The following is a 21,824-nucleotide window of genomic DNA, read 5'->3' as shown; positions in this document are numbered from 1 at the left end:
GGAAGATTTCTAGATCTAAAATAAGTTTTTATATTGGTTGGTATTTTATTTGATTTACTCATCTTTCCAGCTTTAGTTCCTGAATTGGGGCTTCGTGCCAGCATCAGGTTCTATTCTCTGCTATATTTGAGGATATGGTGGCCTACTCTACATAGCTTCTCCCTACGTTCTCTGTGTTTCTTCACTGACTTCTATCTCCTGGGGTAAAGCATCCTGAATCTTTGAGGTTTAAAGCACTATATTTTCTGGGTTCTCAGTGGCATCTCAGGACAGAATGCTATCTGTTGTCCTTCTTCCCTGGGTGCACTAGAAAGCTTCAGATTTGAATGCCTTTATTGGCACTAGCTTTATTGATGTCCATTATTTCATTTGCTTGTGGGCATCTGTCTGACATTTTGTGCATTTCTAGAGTGGAAAAAAAATCACTTACTGTAATTTCTCATTGGATTTCACAAATATTTTCTAGTCTCAAAAAATTCCATGTTTTCTGTTGAAGTCATAAAGGAGCTGAGAACTCTTCTGCAGTTGAAGCAGCCATGAAGAACTAGGAGACTATTTTATAACATTCTTGAATTGTGTTCTTCCCAGAAAAAGAAGAGGATCATCCAAATTTCCACCAAGTCCTCCTTATTATAAACTTATTAGCTCCATGTCACCTGGTCCTTGTCCCTGGTATATTGTTGAAAATGCTCTCTAAAAGGTCCTTCTATTCTTTACTACTATTTTTTTTTAATTTCCATTCTTCATGATCACTTTGTAGCATTTTGCACAGTTTATAATTCTATACTACTGGATATCTTCTCCATTATCATTAGATGTACCAGGATATCCTGGTTTTCTTGTATATCTACTTCTCTGTCTCCTTTGCTCTTTCTTTGTCCTTTTTTGCAATTTGTTAAAGTAAATGTTCCCAGTGGTTTTGTCCTTGATTCTCTTCTCTCTCTTTTTTTTTCTCCTATAACCTCTCTAGGAAAGTGTATTCATATTTATGGCTTCAACTAGGTCTCTTCATTGAATTGTTTAATTTAATTGTCAAAAGAAAGTGCATGTTATGTGGAGACAAACATTTTCTTGGCAGTGAATTCACAAAGGAACTTATTGTCCTCCGAACTGTTAAGTAGTAGCGATACTACCTGGTTGTTAAATATGAATGCTTTTTTAAAAAATATGTAGCTTTTTTTTTATAGCAGCCTCACTTTCACTTCAATTACTTCCTCCCTCAAAAAAAAAAAGATGGAAAGAGGGAAGGAAGTTGGAAATGAAAGAAAAAAGAAAGGAAGAAAAATTTTAAAAGGGATAGAGACATAGAGATAGAGATAGAGATAGAGAAGAAATGAGGGGGAAACAAAAGAAGGAATAAAGAAAGGTCAGGGAGAAAGGGAAGGAAGGAGTGAAGGAAAGAAGGAATTAGGATAGACAGATGAATTGAGCAGACAGGAGGAACTGGGAGGAAAGAATGAACTAGGAAGTAAGAAGAAGTCAAGACAATAAAATTTTAAGAAAAATTAAAAACTATACTCATTTTGATGAGGATCATCTTACCTCTCTCCCACCCCTTTCTCACCCATTAGATTTTGTATATTAATAGCAATGACAGTTCATTAAAACTAGTAATAACATAGATTTGGTGTTAGAAGGAACTTCTAAAGACCTATAGACCAATCTTCTCATTTTATAGAAAGGCAGAATGAATCTCAGGAAGTAAAATATTCTGCTCAAGGTCAGTGCCCAAGTAAATGGCAAAAGTATGATTTGAGCCTTGGCTTTCTACTACATTGGTGCTTTCTTTCTGGATAACTGTTATACCAAAGAGAGTCCCCTGCCAGAACAATATCACAATATTGGGAAACTGAAAATACTTAATGTCCAAGGCCATTCTGTATATCCCTTTAGTTCTTTAAAATTAGTTATTTTTTAGCATGAAAATATACATGATAAAAATCCCATCTTTTATTGATTTTAATTGTCTTTCTTACACAAGTATGATAGATTTCTATCCCTAATTCCCATTTAAAAGACTAGAGAAGTACCTCTCAGTTAAATATGTAATGTGATTGTGTTTCTGCTTAATTACCTAGCTATTTAAGATAACTGCCAACTATATACAGATAAGAAACAGGTTGTTTTTAGCTTAGCAATATAGAAACAAAAAGGGGAAAATATTTCATTCAAAGTGTTAGGCAAACTATGCTGTATCTATTGTAGATATGTCTCACCCAGGAAATGATGACAATAATAATGGACCAAAATCACAATTTAACTCCATGGAATGATTCCCCTTGAATAAAAGCAACTCTTGGATATAGCACACATCAGTAGCAGCCATCCCAAAGTATCATAGAATTGTCATGCCACAGAAGACTAAAAGGCAAGGAGATAATCTAGCACCTGCTAAACAACAAGGCACAGAGCAAGTGCAGAGGGAGAAAAATGAGGAAAGAATATGACTAGCACCTAACTGATACATCAAATGCTATTCAAGATAAAAGAACAGAATAAAGTTATGTAGCTATATATGAAATGGAACCCACAGTACCATAAGGCTCTTAAGTTTTAGGATAGATCATGAATGAAATCTAATACTTTATACAAGGAGAGGAAATAAATTCTCTCATTTAAAAATACTTCTTTAGCACTGTTGGTTAATAGAGATATGACATGTGCCTAGTCTTGTATAGTGAATAAAATAATTTGACATCAGTTGGCAGACCTATAGGGCTCTGGGCATAAGCCAACAAGAGTAGAATTTTCTGGGAAACTCTTGCTTTTTGGAAATTGTATCTCTGCCAATACTACTACCATCTAGCATCGTTAACTACAAGATGAAATCTGAAAACGTTTAAATAAAAAAAAAAGGTGATGGGTACGCTAGGCTACAAAAAATTATCATGCTATGGCCATTGTGTACTAAAGCTTCAACTTGGTTTGATACCTTTGATTGGTACCATTACAGCACTATACCAAAAAATATCCCAGAAAAGGAAGCACTGAAGTCCTCTCTTTCTCTCTCTCCTCATCTCTATCTCTCCCCATCTCTCTCTTTATCTCTCTCCTCATCTCTATCTCTCCCCATCTTTCCCTTTCTTAATCCCTCTCTCTATCTCTCTCTCATCTCTATCTCTTCCATCTCTCCCTTTATCTCTTTCTCTCTCATTCTCTCTCTCCCCTTCTTTCTCTCCCTTTCCTCATCACTATCTCTCCCCATTTCTCCCTTTCTTTATCTCTCTCTCTCTCTCTCTCTCCCCATCTCTACCTTTATCTCTCTCTCCCTCTCGTTCTCTCTCTCATTCTCTCTCTCCCCCATTTCTCTCCCTTTCCTCATTGCTATCTCTCCCCATCTCTCCCTTTCTTTCTCTCTCTCTCTCTCTCTCTTTTTCTCTCTCTCTCTCTCTGATGTATGTTCATTCGTATACACACACACACACAGACTACCTCATCCACCTCCCTCCTCATACATACACACACCCACACAGAGATCTTTAACAGTGCTTTTGCAGAGGAGAGTCAGATAAGAAGAAAATAAAGGCTGAGTTGTTGCCTGTGAATTGGCACCAATATTCCTGTAGATATTGCAGCTGAAAAGAATCTGATTGTGTCTGGTCAGCTAGTTAGGGCTGTTTCTGGCTTGTCAGAAACACATTTCTTTTCCTTGTCACATCCCCCAGGTGCTACTGCTGAGCAAATGGTAACATCACTGTCAGAAGTATTTGAAAAGAACAAAAAAATTGATTTGGACAATCTGTGTGCTGTTGCCATTGATGGAGACACAACTGCGACTGGGGTTAGGCCTAGGGTCATGGCAAGGTTAAAAGAAAAGCACCCAGGAATTCTCTCTTGTCATCACATTTTTCACACTGAACCACTCTGGGTTTTGCAGATGCCGCAAACAATGTAAAATACTTTGTCAAGCATCAAGACACCCTTGATAGTTTTTTACAGACTTTCCCAGAAATTCACCTAAGAGAAAAGAAATCTGCCAATGGAAAAATATATAAAATGTGCTTTAAGAAAGCAATGAACTTCGACTGTTCTTACACACCTGAGACATAGGTGGAATTCGTGTCACTTTGAACAGTCAGAGATGTATGCCATCACCAAATTTTTCACAAAACCCAAGTATAAATTCTCTTCTCAAGAGGAACAGTTTGAACTTGATGAATATTAACAGATCAGAGCCAATATTTTTTTTTACAATATATTATTTGTGGCAGAAGAAAAGAAACATGTGATTTAAAAAAAAAAAACCATGATCAAAAGTAAAAGGTATAACTGCTCTCAATAATGAAAATGATGCGCTTGATAACATGGAAAGCCGATCTAAATAGCAAGACATTTCTCAACGGAAAGAATGAGGAACACCATGTCAGTTCTATGTGTTTGAATAGTGAATCTTTGGCAAAGACATTCGTCAAGATGTAAAAAATGGGCTTAGAAAGAAAATATTCAAGTGTAAGAAATTCAAGGAACAATGCTTGCCAAACTCTTAATTAAAGCACTTGTTTTCATTCTTATAACAGAGGTTGAGATTAATGCTTTTCATGCATTCAAACAGAACTGCTATTGCAGTAGAGTTCAAGCTTCCAAACTTTTCAGATGTAGATGTTTACCAATATTTGGTCACAGACTCAGCTGTGGGGACACGGGTGAGGGAGGCAGGCGTTTCTGGACAGCTGAACATATTTTCTTAGGTTTGACAATAAAGTTGCAAGCAAGGCTTCGAAGACAAGGGAATCTTCAAGACTTTTCTAAATACACGACAGTTCCTAGATCCATTTTACTTAACTTTAGGAAGGTTTTCTACATGCTGACGACCCTAATTCTACACCAGCCAGCCTTTGGCAAAGTAGGCTGTGAAAAACAAATGTTTCTTTGCTCACAACTGTTAAAATGAGGTGGCGCCAAAAAATAAAATTGAACTAATGACAATATGTCAGGCACGGATGCAAACACACCTCAAACAGCCAACGCAAGACCCAAGGAGGCATAACCCTCCGTGTAATACGATTCATGTTCTGTAATGCAAATTTGCAATATGCTGGATTTCTTCTCCCGTTTCCAGGCTCCTAAGACACCATTCCTTGATGCAGTATTCGGGGGGTTTACTGTAAGTCCTCTAAAGGTTTCTTTATCATTTAATATTATAAATAATTGTGTTCCAAGGCTGGAGTTCAAAGCTCAGTACAGCACTCATACGCTAGCCCAGGCAGGTCAGGTGACCTTTCTCCAATTCTCCTCTCTCTGGTGCTGAGGACAGACAAAGTGATATGTCTGTCATACGCCATTACCATTAGAACAGAATCTTGTTCTTTTATTACAACTGAACTCTGCCGGATTTCTCAGCAGGAATGCTAAGTGAAATCAATGTCTTGGATTTCCAGGCTGAGCTTGGAGGTCACAGCCACTCTATCATTTCTCAGCATTATCCTTTCTCTCTCTCTCTCTCATGCACTCCCTGAGCCTCCAACTGGCACACAGCAGATTGAAAACAGCATGCATCAGAGGACTCATGCTGCACAATTTTACAGTCTTTTGGAGCCCCCTCATTTCGGGCCCCCCCTTCTATTTTTGCAAATTGCAAATAAGTTTTGTTTGTGTCCTTCTCTAGAGTTGTGAGTCAAAGGCAAGGAAACACTTAAGAATAAGGGTAAACAATGAAATTTAAAGAAAAAGGTTGATTTTGACAGCTGCCAACAAGACCATCTTGTTTATACCACCAGTTGGAAAAAGCTTTAAAATGCCATTGTTACAACCAAGAAATGCTGCTTCCCTGTCAAACCATCCATTCAGTTTATTTCAGGTAAATCCACAGATAACAGAGGAATCTTGAATGTACAAGTCTCTTTTATAATCTGCCAGACATATACCCCCCCCAAGCCCCTATATACTATATACTCTAGTACAAATAATGGCTTCAAAAAGAAAGAAAAATTAACAATTACTAGTTTTAACTGAGGTAAAATAAATGTCCTTAAAGATTTTCAAAAGATTTTTGAAGTCAAAATGTACCATAAATGTCAACTTCTGCCAAAAGAACTACATTCACTTAATATAGTAGTGCCTGGCTTTAAAAATATATGTTCATATATATGTATGTATACATATTATTTGACTATATAATGAATTAAAATAACCATTATAAAGTGTATTTGTCTCACTATTTTTATTATCTATGCAGTTTTACTGTTGGGCTTAAACCTAAGATTACTGTCAGTTTAAGGAATCTATTATGACAAGACAAGAGGATAGGAGAGCATGTTAATAGATACTAAAGGAGAGGAAGGACACCTTTTCAAACCTTACTGTCATAAACAGAGGAATCTTCCCCTTTCCTAACCAACCTCCAATAAAAATCTTGTTTTTTTAAAAATAATAATTGAAAGTAAACCACACTTTCAATTCAAAATTATAAGTTTTCTTAAACACCTATGAAATAAATTAAGAACTTCTATTCTAGGCATTAGAGTTGATGTTATCTGTAAAATTTTTGCCTAAGCCTACAAACAAAAGAAATCAAAACTTCATCTTCATAGAGTCATTTTTTTAAAGACATGTCCCTTTTTTTTTTTAACTAATGCCAAAGAAGGGAGAAACTACAGGCCTATAAACTAGGACTATGAAACAAGAGCAGATCTAAACATAGCTAAAAGTTATTTTGTTTAGAATACTGGATTTGGAGTCAGAGAAACTAGATTTGAATCTGAGCTCCTTGTTAGCTGTGTGACTGGACAAATCACTTAACCTTTCTGAGTCTCAGTTTGTTCATCTTTAAAATGAAGGTATTAGACTATATGATCTCAGAGGCCCCTCATGCCCTACAATACTGTGATCAAATCTCAAATGTCTACAGAGTTGCATCTGTGATTGAGAGGGAACCTGAAAATAATCATTTCTTCAGCTATAAGCATGATATAGTCTCTGAGTTTCAGCAAAGAAAACTCACCATTTGATCATATCTGATTCTCATTTTATGTAGTACAGTGTATGTGTTCAATAAATGCTTGTTTCTTGAATAAATGAACCATAGGTTGGTTATTAGGGTTGTCTTAGTATTATAGATTTCAAGATAGAAGGAACCTAGTCAATAGAAGAATGGGAACTCAAACACAGATCCTCTGGCCCCAAATTTAACAGTCTTTTGACTGTATCACATTGCCCTCACAGTTAGCAGCATAAATGGGTTGGGGAAGAAGGATTTAAAGTTATAAAAATTTGGCTAGAAGGAAGAAATGTATAAAGGGCAATTCAAAAGAAAGAATATCTTAAAGCAGTGCATCAACTTGAGAATATTCAAACAGGAAATTTCATAAACAAAGCAAGAAAAAACACATACCAGTACCTTACTTTCACGCAAAATGACCTAGACTTCTCTGTGTAAATGCCCATATTTTGCTGATATGACTAGCCTTTTCAATGAATGTTAAATTATGTGTGCAAAACCTACAGATAATTACTGAAAACTCTGCTGGTCCATCTGTACACCAGAACTTCACAGAGACAATTATACTCACAAGACTGATTTATATTTAGTGACTGTAATTCCTATTACATAACTTTCTTTCAAAGACTTTGGCAATGCATTAAAACATTCACTTCATTCACAGAAGTACAAGGTCAATGAAAACATTCAGAACATAATCGTCAATGCAGGTATTTACTCACAAACATCTTAATGGAAAATACTTTTTGGGGGATGCACTATTTGTTTCTATATTAACATACAGATATTGAATAGAGAAAGACATATATGTTCTATGACCCTATACAAATGTGACAATGCATTTCATATGATGTGTGTTGTTCTGGATCTGTGATTATATACATGTAAGAGAATTGCAGTAAAGAAACTCTAGCATTGCTGATCAGTAAGGCTTCCACAACTAGGAATCTTAAAACACTGTTGGGATTTGGAAAATTTAAGTATTTGCTCAGGATCACATAGCCAAAGATATTTCTGACTTAAGACAGTTCTTCATCTATGATTATAAAGTATAAATAAGGCAAACCTCCATAGCTATAATGGTTTGAGCATCCTTTGACCTCATTCTATTGATGGTACCTCCATCCTTCCGGTACCCACAGATTCACAATCTTAAGATTCCTTACCTCATATATCTAATCATTTGTTAAATATTTTTTCTACCTACAGCTTGTCAGTTTTCACCTCTATTCTTTTTTCTTCTCTTAGCTGCTCCACTTATTCAAGCTTTCATCACTCATCATCTGTATTATTACAAGTCTCCTAATTAGCTTTTTTGCCTTGCCTTTTCTATTGTCTCTTCAGCTACCAAAGTCATATTGCTAAAGCATAGACTAGACCATGTAACTCCCCTCCTTAAGAAATTCCAGTGGTTCCCTATTGCTTCTGGGATCATGTATAAAATTCTTCTTTAGGGCATTTAAAGTACTTCACAACATTTCCACCATTATAGGTAACTTTCTTTCCTGTAGTCTTAGGTCTGGCCAAACTAGACTTCTTGCTGATTCTTAGACATGACATTCCTTGTCTTGTCTCCATCCCTGGAATATTTTCCGTGCTCACTTCTGTCTCTTAAAATTACCAGTCAATTCTCCTTCAAAGCTTATCGATCAGAGCATAGTAGGTATTTAAAAAACACTTAATGATTAATTGATCCACAGATTTGTATCATGGGTCTACTCTATTTATTATTTGAAATGGAACAGATAACAACTTTTGTAATCCTCATTTACTCTCTTAATAAAATAATTAAATGTTTATTATCTTTTCACTCAGGTGTTTTCAATGGTTTTCATTTGTTTTTTAAAAGAAAGATAATCCTTAATAAAGAAACTGCCCCCTCTGTTGAATAGCAGGATAATGTAGTGGATAGAGAGATGGTTAGAAGCCAGGAAATCAGGGATCGAGTCTTCCCTTCTGAAAGACACTGGCTGTGTGACCGGGAACAAATTACAACCTTTAGAGCCCAAAGTAACTCTCTAAGGCTATAAGTTGCAGAGGAGGGACAGCCTGCATTGGTAGAAATAATTTTATTCTCCAGGAGCCTCTTACATCAGGGAAATCATAAGTTCAATCTCTATTCTCCTTCTGCTAATGCTATCTTGATTTTTTTCCCCACATATTTAATTTGAAACAGAGAGTTGGATAGCTATCCAGATAATTCACATGTAAACCACATTGCTTTTGGTCTAATTGTATAGCTACGAGGCAAAATTGTTCTTTTGGTAGCTAAATTATTTGAAATTGTCTCAAATCTCCACTTAATACTCCATATGGATGTATATTCAAAAAGCACAAATGGGAACTAGACTGTCTTGAAGGAGGAATCTCGTGTTGCAAAGTCAACTCAAAGTAAAATTCTTATACTCTCACACTAAAAATCTGTAACATTTTCCAACAGCTTAATCTACTATTCTTACAAGTCATTTTTAAATGTATCCTGAAATTCCTGGGTTTAAAATTTACATTTTATATAAATAATAATGGAATTGAGAAGTTAATACCACAAAGTCACAGTTTGTGCTTCTCTATTTTTTAAAAAATTTCCTCTGATGCCTTTTCATCTTTTACCCATGAATTTATTGTTGATTCCAAAAGTGAAATGTTTTCACTCCATGATTATCTTCTGTATAGATACACACAGATAAGTGTGTATGTGTGTGTAATTAATTACATAGATATTATTTCTAATTTAAAATTCTGGACTTAGGCTGGCCAATTGCTTATAATCTTACTAAATAAAATAAAAAGGTTGGCAAAATTTCTCTACTATATTTTTAGTTCTGATAAAGTTCACACTATATGAGAATAAGTTCCCTGACATCAAGGATTGAACTGTTTTGGATAACTTTTAAGCCCAGTGGCTAGTACAGTCCTTCTTACATAGTGAACACTTAATAAATACTTGTAAATTGAAGGCATTTGGATATACATGGCATTATATCTGTCAAACTTGAGTTATCTTCTTTATTACTTATGCTTAGTGAAATTTTAATCTTAGGTTATCACTTTTCTTAGACTCCTTTGTGAGCCAAGCTCTGGGCCAAGATTTGCTCAGGTAATATTAATTTTAGTGCTTGCTAAAACCAAACTAAACAAGTAAAGCAAATATGCTGCAGAAAAAAATCATATGAATCATTCAAAGACAAATATAGGGGGCAAATGGGTAATACAATGTTTTATATCATCAGTGCTACTGCTTTATGTACATACTCATGGATTGTTGAAAGTAGTTCCACTTGCCTTTTATCATCAGATTGGTAAGAATTAAGAGATATGAGTTCATTTATTGCCTTTGTCATTTACTTACTGTGCTCTCTAAGTCAATTCATTTAATGTCTTTGTGCTTTCCCCATCCATATGTAAAATGGAAGTGATAATGCTAATCATTATTCAAGGATATTATAAAAATGAAAAGGAAAATCTCTAAAGTAATTCATACAACAACAAAAAAAGTGCTTTTGTACACAAATGCTTCTGTATTGTGTCTGTTTGTATATACACATATTTTTAATTAATTTTGACACTTCACTGAATTTTAGCCAGAGTATATTACCCAGGACTGGAACATGCTAAGTATCTCTTCTAAGATACATAGTGACTGATCTTTAATAATTAGGTGTCAAGCTGACCCCATTTTTTAATACATTCAGTTAACACGGAATTTAAAAAAATATATTTAACTTTGAAATAATACCTTGCTTTTAGGTGGTGGGCTATTTGTGCTCTTCTCTGTATGAATGCTGGTTGGAGATACAGCAGCACCAAGGTTGCCTTGGGGTATGCCTGGTAACTTTCCTCCTGGAGATACTTGCATTGCAGCTAGCTGGGCAGCATATAACTGCTACATAAAGAAAAAGGAAAAAAAAAGAAATATCATCAATAAATAAATAAACGCAGCTTTCAAAAACTTCTACTTCAAATACTGTATTCTTCTGATGGGTATTTTTTATTTAGCACACTGGAATATTTCAAGAGAAGCCGTCACCTCAACTTTTTATGGCATTTCTCTGGGAAAAAATGACAAATATCACAGTAGATGTTCTAGCTTCTGTATACCTAGTGAATTCCAAGCAAATAATAGCAGTCTATATTTACTTTTAACCAGAGTAAATCTAAATCAGGTTTTCAGCACCTATTTCTTAGATCATTCTCACAACCTTCTAAGTGGTCACCTTGCTTCAATTTTTTCACCATTCCAGATCCATACTGTCTGTAGCTGCCAAAGTGATATTCCAAAAGAGTAGCCATGTCTTGTCAAGCCTTTATTCAATAAAGTCCAGTAGCACTCTTATTTACCTTTAGGAACAAATAGATGCCATTTAAAGCTCTTTAAAACCTGACCACTTCATGTCACCCCAGTATTTCTTCACATAAAATCCCTCTTTGCATCGTATGATGCAGCCATACTGGTCTACTTCCCATTCCTCAAAAGTGATATTCTATCTCCTATCTGCATTCCCTTGCACTCCTCATCATTTTCTTAAGTGAAAACAATCAGCAAAACAATAAATCATGCTCTGATTTGTAGCGGTTGATGACATCACACTGAAAATTTATTAATTAATCAATATGGGTTGGCTCCACCATGCCCTTGAATATTTATTATCTCTTTATGTACATGTGTTGTCTCTTCCTTAATAATATAAGTCTCTTGAGGGCAGGGGCTGGTTTTGCTTTTTTCTTGAATTTCCAACCATTAGCACAGTGCCAACCAACTTAATAACAGTAAATACTTGTTGAACGACTATATTGAATGATTGTGTTATTTGATCTCTTCCAATAGAATGTTTTAGTTTTGAAAATACAGCAGCTGTATTCCTCTTCCTATTAGTTCACATTCTACAAGGACTCCTTAGATTGCTGAAATGAATAATTGTATGCTGAGAAGTAGATGCCCATGAGTACCTAGTTCTTAAACATCTTTTTTTTCGCATTTCCTGTTGTCTTATGTGGTGACAAAAACCCCTTTTAACTAGAAGCTAAGCTACAACTAAGTACAAAAGGTTCAAACTGATAAAGCATCTTTCCTAGTGGCTTTTGAGTGAGGTAGAAAAAATATTGTGGTCCTCAGATCAGTATGCCTGTAACGCTTCTTATGAATTATATATATATGTATAGATATAGATATAGATATAGATATAGATGGGAAAGGAGAGCTGTGTGTTAAGGAACACTACTTTGACTTCCTACACTGATAAAAACAATTGGATAATTGCCAAAATTCCACTTCAGTTTATGCTATGTGAATACAGATCAAATAAAGGTCCTCCTAAAGAGGTAATAGATCATAGATGATATAACTGAAATATCTTCAATCTATGCTATCCATCACAGATAAAACTACCAAAACAAACTTTACTTAATAACAAATCTAATGCTATTTAACAATTAATGAGATATAGTTCAATAATTCAATATTACTAATTATTTTAAATGAAGTTTTTGCCTTTGCAAAAATAGCCTTATGTAAAGCAAAGTTTCATGGAAGTTAAAATATTTTTAACATTGAAGACTTGCTTTACTACTACATAGCATTGTGACATAAAAATTCAAGATATACAAATAGAGGTAAGCAGGCAAATATTATATAATATCTATAATATAAAACCTCTTTACCCAGCTCCCACATATCTGGATATCCAGATTATGGAAACTTATTTTCCTCTGTGCAAGCTATGACTTCTCCATACCCTCTAAAATAGGGGAATAGTGGTAAAGGGATCAAGAACTCTTTTGGGATACCTTTACTTTATCTCTGAGGAAAGATTCCCCCCACCCCCAAAAAAAGCCTACTCTAGGCCAATCAGGTGTTCAGATAGGAAGAGAGCAGTTCAAAGAAAAAATAGAAATATAAACATATATTCATGTATGAACACATTTTCACACAGACACATACATAAAATCAAACAAAAAAAAACAAAAGCAAATTTTATTCTGGAGTACAAGGAAGAAAATATTGTTGCTGAAAAATATTTAATAACTATTAATCACTAGATAATGCAATCTCCTAGATATATGATGATCTTAGATTTAGCATAAGAAGAGATATAAGAGTTCATCTAGCAGAACTCATTTTACAAATAAGGAAACTGAGGCACAAGGATTAATTGTTTTCAACCAGGTCATATAGTTAGTAAATAGTAAAGTTGCGATTCAGTCAAGTCCTTTGACTGCCAATCCAAAGTTCTTTACACTATACTTTACTGCCTCAAATATTAATATGGTTGCTATAACAACAACAATAATCCTCCATTAAAGTGATTCCACTCTAAGACTCATCATGGCATGAAAATGACTGTGAATTCTAGAGAGCTACATCAGTGTAGTGCCACCCTAACGTATCCTATCAAACTAAACAGTTTGTTTAGTACAAGATTAGCAACAGATTGTATATAAGTTATCTACCACCTTGTCTGTAAATTTGGAGAAATTTCTCATCAGAAAGTTAGCTACCAGATGATCAGGTTTTTCTAGCTAAAGTAGAAACAAAATGGTGATGTGACATGAGTAAAGGAGTAACAGCTAGATATCCCGTGTTTATAAAATGTGGAAAACAGCCCTAGAGAAGGATCCTCCAACACATCACATTGTACATCATTTTTGAGCATCTCTGGAAGAACATAATCAAGGATGCTCCACTAGGGTAGGATGGTGATATCTGCCCATGGAGTTCTCACTGAGGAGATCAGAGATGAATAAGTACTAAAGTATTCAATCAATTCAACAAAGAGTTTTTATGACATAGAAGGGTTGATATCTCTGTCAGTAGAGAAAATATTCACATCAAAGGCATTATGAGTTTAGGAATACCGAACATTAAGCATAGAAGTATCAGTACATGTGGTGGTAACATGTGTATATACTGCTCAAATACATTATTAGGTGTAGTTATGATAATAAATTTATGAGAAATAGGGAGCATATTCTTATTTTATAAATAAGGAAATTGTGACCAAGAAAAGTCAAGTGATTTGCTCATTGTTAGTGGAAGTGTGGTGGCATGATAGAAGAGTTCTGGACTTAGAATCAGGAAGAACTGAGTTTGAATTCTAACTCAGACACTTGCTAACTGTGTGACACTGGAAAAGCCATTTCATCTTGCTAAGTTTCAGAATTCTCAACTGCAAAATAGGGAAGTAGCTACACCAAAAGGTTGATGTGAGGACCAAAGGAGCCAACATATGCAAAATAATTTGTAAACATTAAAGGGCTATATAAATTATAGTTACTATTAATAATAATGGTTATTATTAATAATGATGATATTACTATTATTAAGGACAAATGAAATTCAAATACAGGTCTATTTGGCTTCCAATTTGATGTTCTTTCTAACAATGCCCTAAGGAAAACAGATCGCAGCTATTATCATATGAGTTCAGAATTTACAGTTGGAAGAAACCTCAGAGATCATTTAATCCTATATCATATTAGTCTCTGACCAAACCAATTTAAAAGAAGACACCTTAGTGATAATGAAGTACATGAGAAAGGTGAAGGGCATGGCAATAATGATCTATCAAAAAGGAATTCACAAAACCTAAAGTTAGAATAATTCCTCAGTAAGGTTAGTAAAAATGCTTCCTTATGAAAATTACAGGAAAAGATAGTATTTAAGTTTTAGGCCCTGATTTGTAGACAGAGAGCTATGAAAATTTAACAAAAATATGATGTGTGAAAGTTTGCTGATTTCTATTTAAGATGAAGAGATGTTCTCATTATATGAGTTAAAAAGCAACTGGTTACATTTTGCAATGTGAAAATAGTATCATCTGTCACAAGTGAACTTTGCTTCTATAGTCATTAAGCAGACATCCCTCTTTCTCCTAGGTCATCACCTTGAAAATTTACAGTTCACCCTGTATAGTAAAGGGTAAATGCTATTGAAGTTTACAAAAGGATGCATCATAACAGACTGGCTGGATGCCTAAACTGTATATCAACAGCTTAATCTTTGAAAACTACTCTTTAGAGTATTCTTACCAAATGCTAAGAATACTCATTACTGGTTTAGAATACACACGCAAAAATATTTTTGGTTTTTATTACAAAGAAGAGGTGAGAATAGAAGCATTTTAACATTTACATCTAAAATAAAAAAGGCAAAAATGATAATTTTAAAGTTTTTTTCAAAACATAAGATATTTAAAGTTTTATTTAAGTTTGTTTAATTTTTAATTTTAAAATGTTTAATTTTTAAAAATAAAATTAATAAGCCAGAACATGAATAAGATTTACTCGGTATTTAATTATTTATAACCATGGACAAATTAAGTATTTCAATTTCTTAATCATTCTAAGTCCCATCACAAAAGATATATATATAATGTATTTCTGTTGTATATATCTTATTAAGCTCAGGTTATGAATTTTTTTATTTTAATTTTGCATAATATGAATTAAGAAGCAATGCAAATGTGATTCCTTTATTCCAAATACATTATTTTAAACTTTTCTCACATAGCATTAGCTGTTTCTCAAGGAGAAAATATCCCAAGTACTAAAAATGAATTTTAAGCTTGAGAAAGGGAAAGTAAAAATCATTTTTAAAGAGAAAAGTCTATTCCAAACAACCTGGTAATTCTAACAATTAAAAATACTTTAAATTTCCATTGTGATAACCAACCTTAAACATTGTATGATCAGTAATACAAATAAAAGATTTTTAATCTTTTAGGGCTATTTACAGAAGGTGAGTCCTATCCCTTTCCATATCCTTACTTCCAACTAGGAAGTTCAACTAGGTTTTGTTTTTTTCTCATACTTCAGCATAAGAATAAAAGTATTTTATCACAGAATTTTGACCTTCATTCAATTCTCTTATCTCTCTTGGACTTAACTCCCTACCAACCTATCTACCTTTGGTTGGATAGGCAAGGGCAGAAAGGAGGAGCCATAATATTTTCTGATCAAATCATTTCAATCTTTAAAAAAAAATATGCTTTGGGAAGCAAAGAGCATTAAGAGGTATATAGCTCTTGCTACAAGATAATTTATTTAAATTTTCTATTCAGTTTACACAGAATAGAGGAAGCCTTATAACCTGGCTTGATTAGATACTAATTTGGTCATCCATGGGCATTAAAGAACAACCAAAAGGTTTAGTGTCAGTTGAAGAATTCTTCAACTTCATGATCTAGAAAAGACACAGCTATTCCTTCTAATTTGCAATGAAAGAGCTTGTATCAGTGTGCATCTGTTAATCTCTGTATTACAGTTGCATGGTATAATTATGTCTCAATGTCTTATTCCTTCCTCCTGGACATTCTGCATAGAGAATACTCATATCTTCTTAAAAACTGTTATTTAGTCCCTCCATATTCCAATACTTCAATAAATATAAGATCTTATAAATGTGGGCTTTCTCTATATTGAAGCAGATCAAAATTTTTCCACACTATACTGTATGATTATTGTTCAATTTTTCAATCATCATCCTTCTTGACTTTTCTGTATCACTTTACAGTGATGATTTCATCCTCTTCCTGAATCGTCTGTATCCTTACGCTTTCATGACAAAGTTCTCTATTGCTTCTCTTCCTCACAATCCTCTGCTACCTTTTCATCCCATTATCTGTGAGTGTCCCCCACCCATGCTCTGCCTAGCTCTTCTTTTTTCTATACATTATATTTCTAACTTACAATTTTATCAACTCCTTTGGATTAAATTATTTTCTATATGAAGATTCTCAGATCTACAATCCAGCCATAGCCTCCTTCATCTGATTCCTGAGCTCTGATCCCTCATCACCAAATGCAAACTAAATGTCTCTAGGCATCTTAAACTCAATATGTCCAAAATGAACTCATTACCTTTCCTCTCATACCTACTCCTCTTCTAAGTTTCCCTATTATTATGGAGGTTGCCATTAACTTTCCAAATACCAAGGTTCACAATTCTATCATGCTGGAATCCTCACTCTCAATCAGTGGCCAAACCTTGATGTTTTCACCTCCACAGTATCTATTGTATACATCCCTTTGTCTCTACTTAGCCACTACTTTAGTCCCTCATCACTTTTCACTTGAATTATTTAAATAACTCTCTACATGATTCAATCTACTAAAGGATAGCTACAATTAGTGGCATATTGGTTAATATTTAGCAATGGTGCATGAGAATCCACATGACATTCTTTTAAGTTTAACCAGCATGTTCAATATTTTTCCTTCATCAATAGCTTAAAGTCTAGACCAAGAGTCTAAAAACTATGGTAGGTCCAATCCTATTATTGCCAGTTTCTATACCACATTCTGTACAAAATATTAAGGTAAGAATGGTTTTTTTTCTTTTAAAAAATACAATAAAATTTTATTTAAAATTGTAAAAAAACTTCTTAGCTCACTGGTCATACAAATACTGATTGGCATAAGATTATAGTTTAATATCCTTAGCCTAAACAATCAACAGAGTAATAAATCAAGCTCTGATTTGTAATGTTTATTGATTTCTGAGGTACAAAAGCACAACTTGAAAATTCAACTTCTTTAAATTAAAATTGGTTCTCACAAGTCAGTTTGATCTGTTTCTAGCACACAATTGGGTGATGATAATACCTTCTCTACTTAGTAAACTTCTGGAGCCACCTACTACTTTAAGTACTAGGTATACATAAAGAGGCAAAAGACAATCTCTTCCCTCAAAGAGCTTATAGTCTAGTAGGGGAGACAACAAAAAGAATGAAAGAAAAAAATACTCTATGATATACATAAAAGGTTCGTTATTAATGTTATATATTCTCATATTTACATATATTCATTACAAAATTCTTCCTGATATTATCTGGGCATAGTAGTTAAAATTTAAAAATAAAGGAACTGAGACAGAGGAAAACTGATTTGTCTAATATACAATGTTCTGTTTATGATACTACTGGAATTAGCTCTGTATAATATTAAGCTGTTGATACTACTCGAATCAGCCCTAGAGGAAAGCAAGAGAGAGAGCGAGATATGCTCTCTTCCCAAAGAACATCTCTGGAAATCATTTTGAATTATGATATATGAAAATCAGTCTATATGAGCTTGGTGTTATCTCTACTTCTCTGGGCCTTATCTGTATTTTTCCCCCTTGTAATTTACCCCATATGAATCCCAAGCATTTCAAAACGAGGGGCTGAGAATTCATTAAGAAGCATTCTCCCTGGTGAGCCTGACTGAAGTAATGACCCAGTGCAGAGAAGGGAAATATGTGATAGAATGAAAAAAAATAGAGATGTAATTACTCATCATCTTGTGTTCCTTGTTCATCAAAATCTATTTAGTATAATTATATTTTAACAATCTAACTGCTGTATCCCTAGTTATTTATGGCTGCCTTTTCTTGTGAAAATATCTATTACATGAGTTTTCACTCAACTAAGATGTCCGTATAGGGTTATTACTTCTTTGTGATTAATGGTATTCAGCAAGTGTAGGATTTGAAAAACTCTACCAAGCAGGTGGGGCAAATTCTCATGAAATCAAACACTAGGCACCATTTTACAAAGTGGGAGGACAGGACACTGCCACTTCTTTCTAGATGATTTAAGTAAATTTTGGACTTTTGGGAATAGTTCTGATTTTAATGGTATAGGGATCTCTTGGTGAGGAATAACCACAACAAATATGAATCATCATCTGTTCCTCAATTTGCAGTTAGGTTTTCTTTGTGGGTAGGGAGGGCAGTGGGAAACAGAGGGAGAAAGAAAGAAGAGGGAAAGAAATAAAGGAATGGCAGAAGAGAGGAAATGGGAAGAGTGAGAAGGTAAGATAGATATTTTGGTTAGAAAGCTGAGCTAGGACCACAAATATAAGTAGAGGTATTTAGATGGTGTCAAAAGCAGTAGGATAAAAAGGAAACTAGTCCTAGAGAAAAGTAGGAAAGCATGAAAGACAGTCTGCTCTTTGACCATGGTTCTTATTTTTATTCATAAATGCCTAGACTATAGCAAATTATTGGGCTGAGACGTACGCAAGACTATGAGTTATTCCAAGACCTCAGAAAAAGGGGAACTCAAGGAAAATGTGGCAATTTCTATTTTCTCTGGTATTTCTGCCTTACATAAACCTGGTTTTGTTATATATCTATGTAGCCATATTACTTATAGGAGACAGCAAGGTCCCTAGAGATATCCCCTACCACCCAAAAGAAAATTCACATGAGCCAATCACAACTCCAGCCATAAAAAGAAAATTCCATATTGAAGTAATACTTTGAGTAGAGGCTGAGCCATTAATGAGTTGATTTTGAGGGAAAAAAATCTCATCAATTTGAACTCAGAGATTACATCATTAGCCATAGATAATACAGAAATTATTATCATCATCCTATATTCAATGGAGTTCACTGAGAGGACAAATCACTAATCTACTATTGTCCTTTTATACTTGATGTTCTGTGAACTCTTACATAGGTAGATAAAATGATTGCTTTTTGTAGATGAAAAAAAGTATTGGGATGTAAGGTCTTTCTGTAGCCTCACCAAAAGCATCTTTGGGATACCTCCAGTATCATATGAACAGGATGACAAGTGCTTAATCCTTTTCCCACATGGAACTGATTTTTTTTGGTAGGTATCAGCATCATCATTAGTATTGTTATTATTGTTTTGATCTCATCTTTGATTTTATTAATGTAAGGAATTCCCTTCTACCAATACAGATAGCACCTATTACATTGTAAAGTCTTAAATTAGTATCCATAATGTACTGTAATATATTAGTGCCTATTATGCATCATCAAATCTTAGAAGATTGCTCTAGGAATGGTGAGGTTAATAGCTTAACTAGGGTCATACAATCAATATGTGTCTGAGGTGGGACTTGAACCTACTAACCTGATAACTATATAAATTATTTAATAAAAAATTCTTATTCCTATCTTAATCTTAACAATATAAGGAAAAAAAGGGGACCAACGTAGATAGTCTGTCAATGAAGGGTGTTATGTGAAAAACTGGAAAATTCTGAAAAGACATTGGACTTAATATTTCTCATGTTCATAGTATGATGAAACTGTGTTCCTTGAATAGTGTTAGGTTTATAACATCTGTACTTTACAAAAAGTAGTGTGGAATAGTAAGATAAGTCAGATTCAGAAGACTTGAATTCAAACTTTGGCCTGATTATCAATTACAAGAACCTGAAAAAAATCACTTCATCTCTAAAGGTCTCAGGTTCCTTCTCTAAAAATAGGAAGTTGGACAACACAGTTTCTAAGATCCCCCCAGGGTAATCAAATATAACTGTAAATTCCTACTTCCTTGAAGAAAATTCTGAGTTCCTGTTTGAAAAAGAAATTTCAATGTACAAGTTTTATTTGATTTGTATCACATATAATAATTCATCCTTATCCATTAAGTAACTAGCATAGTTAATGAGCAAATGATACATCAGATGCGCTATGAATAAGATTCCACTCTTCTCAAATTGCTGAGCTATAATTAAGGCATTTGACTATTTTCAATACATCTCCTTAAGTGAGTGTTTTTTCAGTTCTTTTATTTATAGATTTTCCTATTGGTGCTTTAAGTTGTAATATGCAACTTGGTAAAAATAGGAATGCATTCTGGTTATTTCAAGATTGGTGTTGAATCAGTGATTTCAAATTAAACACTTCTCTCATTTTTATGTCAGGACAAAACACATAAAACCAAATAACAATAGTTTTCATTATAATCATATAAAAAGCTAGGCTTTTTATATATTGTTGATAAGATATCTATCTGTATTTGCTTACCTATGAAAGAAATAAAATGTAGAGATCATATTTCCAGTCTCCTTAAAATAAAGTCAGAAATAATGCAGAGACAAACTAATTTACTCATTGAAATCACAATTATACTGGCCTCAGACACTTCCTAGCTGAGTGACCCTGGGAAAGTCACTTCATCTCAATTGCTTTACCCTCTCTTGTGCCTTAGAATCATTGATACTTTTATCAACTCTAAGAGAGAAGGTATGGGTTTTTATTGGGGGGGGGGAAGGAATAATTATAATAGTAAGGAGATATTTCTATTTTGAAATAACATAATGGAATTATTCTCTGCAGGAAAGAAAAGATTGGTGTTATTTGGAAGTAGCTAATAATTTTATAGCCTTTTCAAAACCCAGTAGAACCAATATTTCAAAAGTAAAGACTCAAATATTACTGAAAAACAAAGCATCTTTTTAAAACACAAGAATCACCATGAATCTTCTTTTAAAGGGCGAAAGAAAATAATCCATGATCCAAGATCCAAGGGAGTTGCCACTTATAAAAGTAGACACTGGCATCTTTCTGCCTCTTCTGCCTGGCTCAAAACCTTAATTTGCTCTTTGAACTAAGTTCTATTATCAGGTCTCCATTACTGTCGGTCAAACAATCTGGATAAAGGCACAAGTGACAGTGATGGTGACAGCAAGAGACATTTACTCTGGAGCAAGAAGCATTCAACAGAGCAATATAAGGTTTGATTCAACTCTTCTCTTTAGTTCCGACAAGGACTGAAAGAACATGACACTTGTGCCTTTGGGGAAGGCAGAGGATACTGTACATGTGCATAGAGAAACAGATGATAGATATAATTAAATATCTCTCTTTTTCTACCTCATGATAAGAAATGGTAAACAAATATTGAAAAGGATAGGATAGCTGAGCTTTATCCAAAATTTTCTAAATAATAAGATCTGCTCATTTCTAAGATAGCTGTTACATCTTTTCATTGCCTTTTTCTGAACAGAAGGTGCTAAGAGGCAGTGACCACTGTGAGCATGAAACTTTATTCCTAAAAATAATTTTTATTTATGGCGGACTTAAAACAACATAATATGTAGTGAAAAGAGTGTGAGAAATGAGTAGGGTGTTGGAATGGAAGGATTAGGG

The 21,824-nt window shown here is 34.1% G+C and overlaps 1 protein-coding gene across 1 annotated transcript in view; it reads right to left on the bottom strand.

Moving 5' to 3' along the window:
• Nucleotides 1–21,824, bottom strand: part of SOX5 (SRY-box transcription factor 5) — a 482,736-nt gene that overhangs the window by 72,310 nt on the left and 388,602 nt on the right. Inside the window, exon 9 of the mRNA XM_044679066.1 lies at nucleotides 10,674–10,820. Coding sequence (XP_044535001.1) covers nucleotides 10,674–10,820 — 147 coding nt within the window. The remainder of the gene's footprint in view (nucleotides 1–10,673; nucleotides 10,821–21,824) is intronic.

Source organism: Gracilinanus agilis, chromosome 5 (genome assembly GCF_016433145.1).
Source record: "Gracilinanus agilis isolate LMUSP501 chromosome 5, AgileGrace, whole genome shotgun sequence".
NCBI classification, from domain to species: domain Eukaryota; kingdom Metazoa; phylum Chordata; class Mammalia; order Didelphimorphia; family Didelphidae; genus Gracilinanus; species Gracilinanus agilis.
This window is presented reverse-complemented; position numbering and strand designations above follow the sequence as displayed.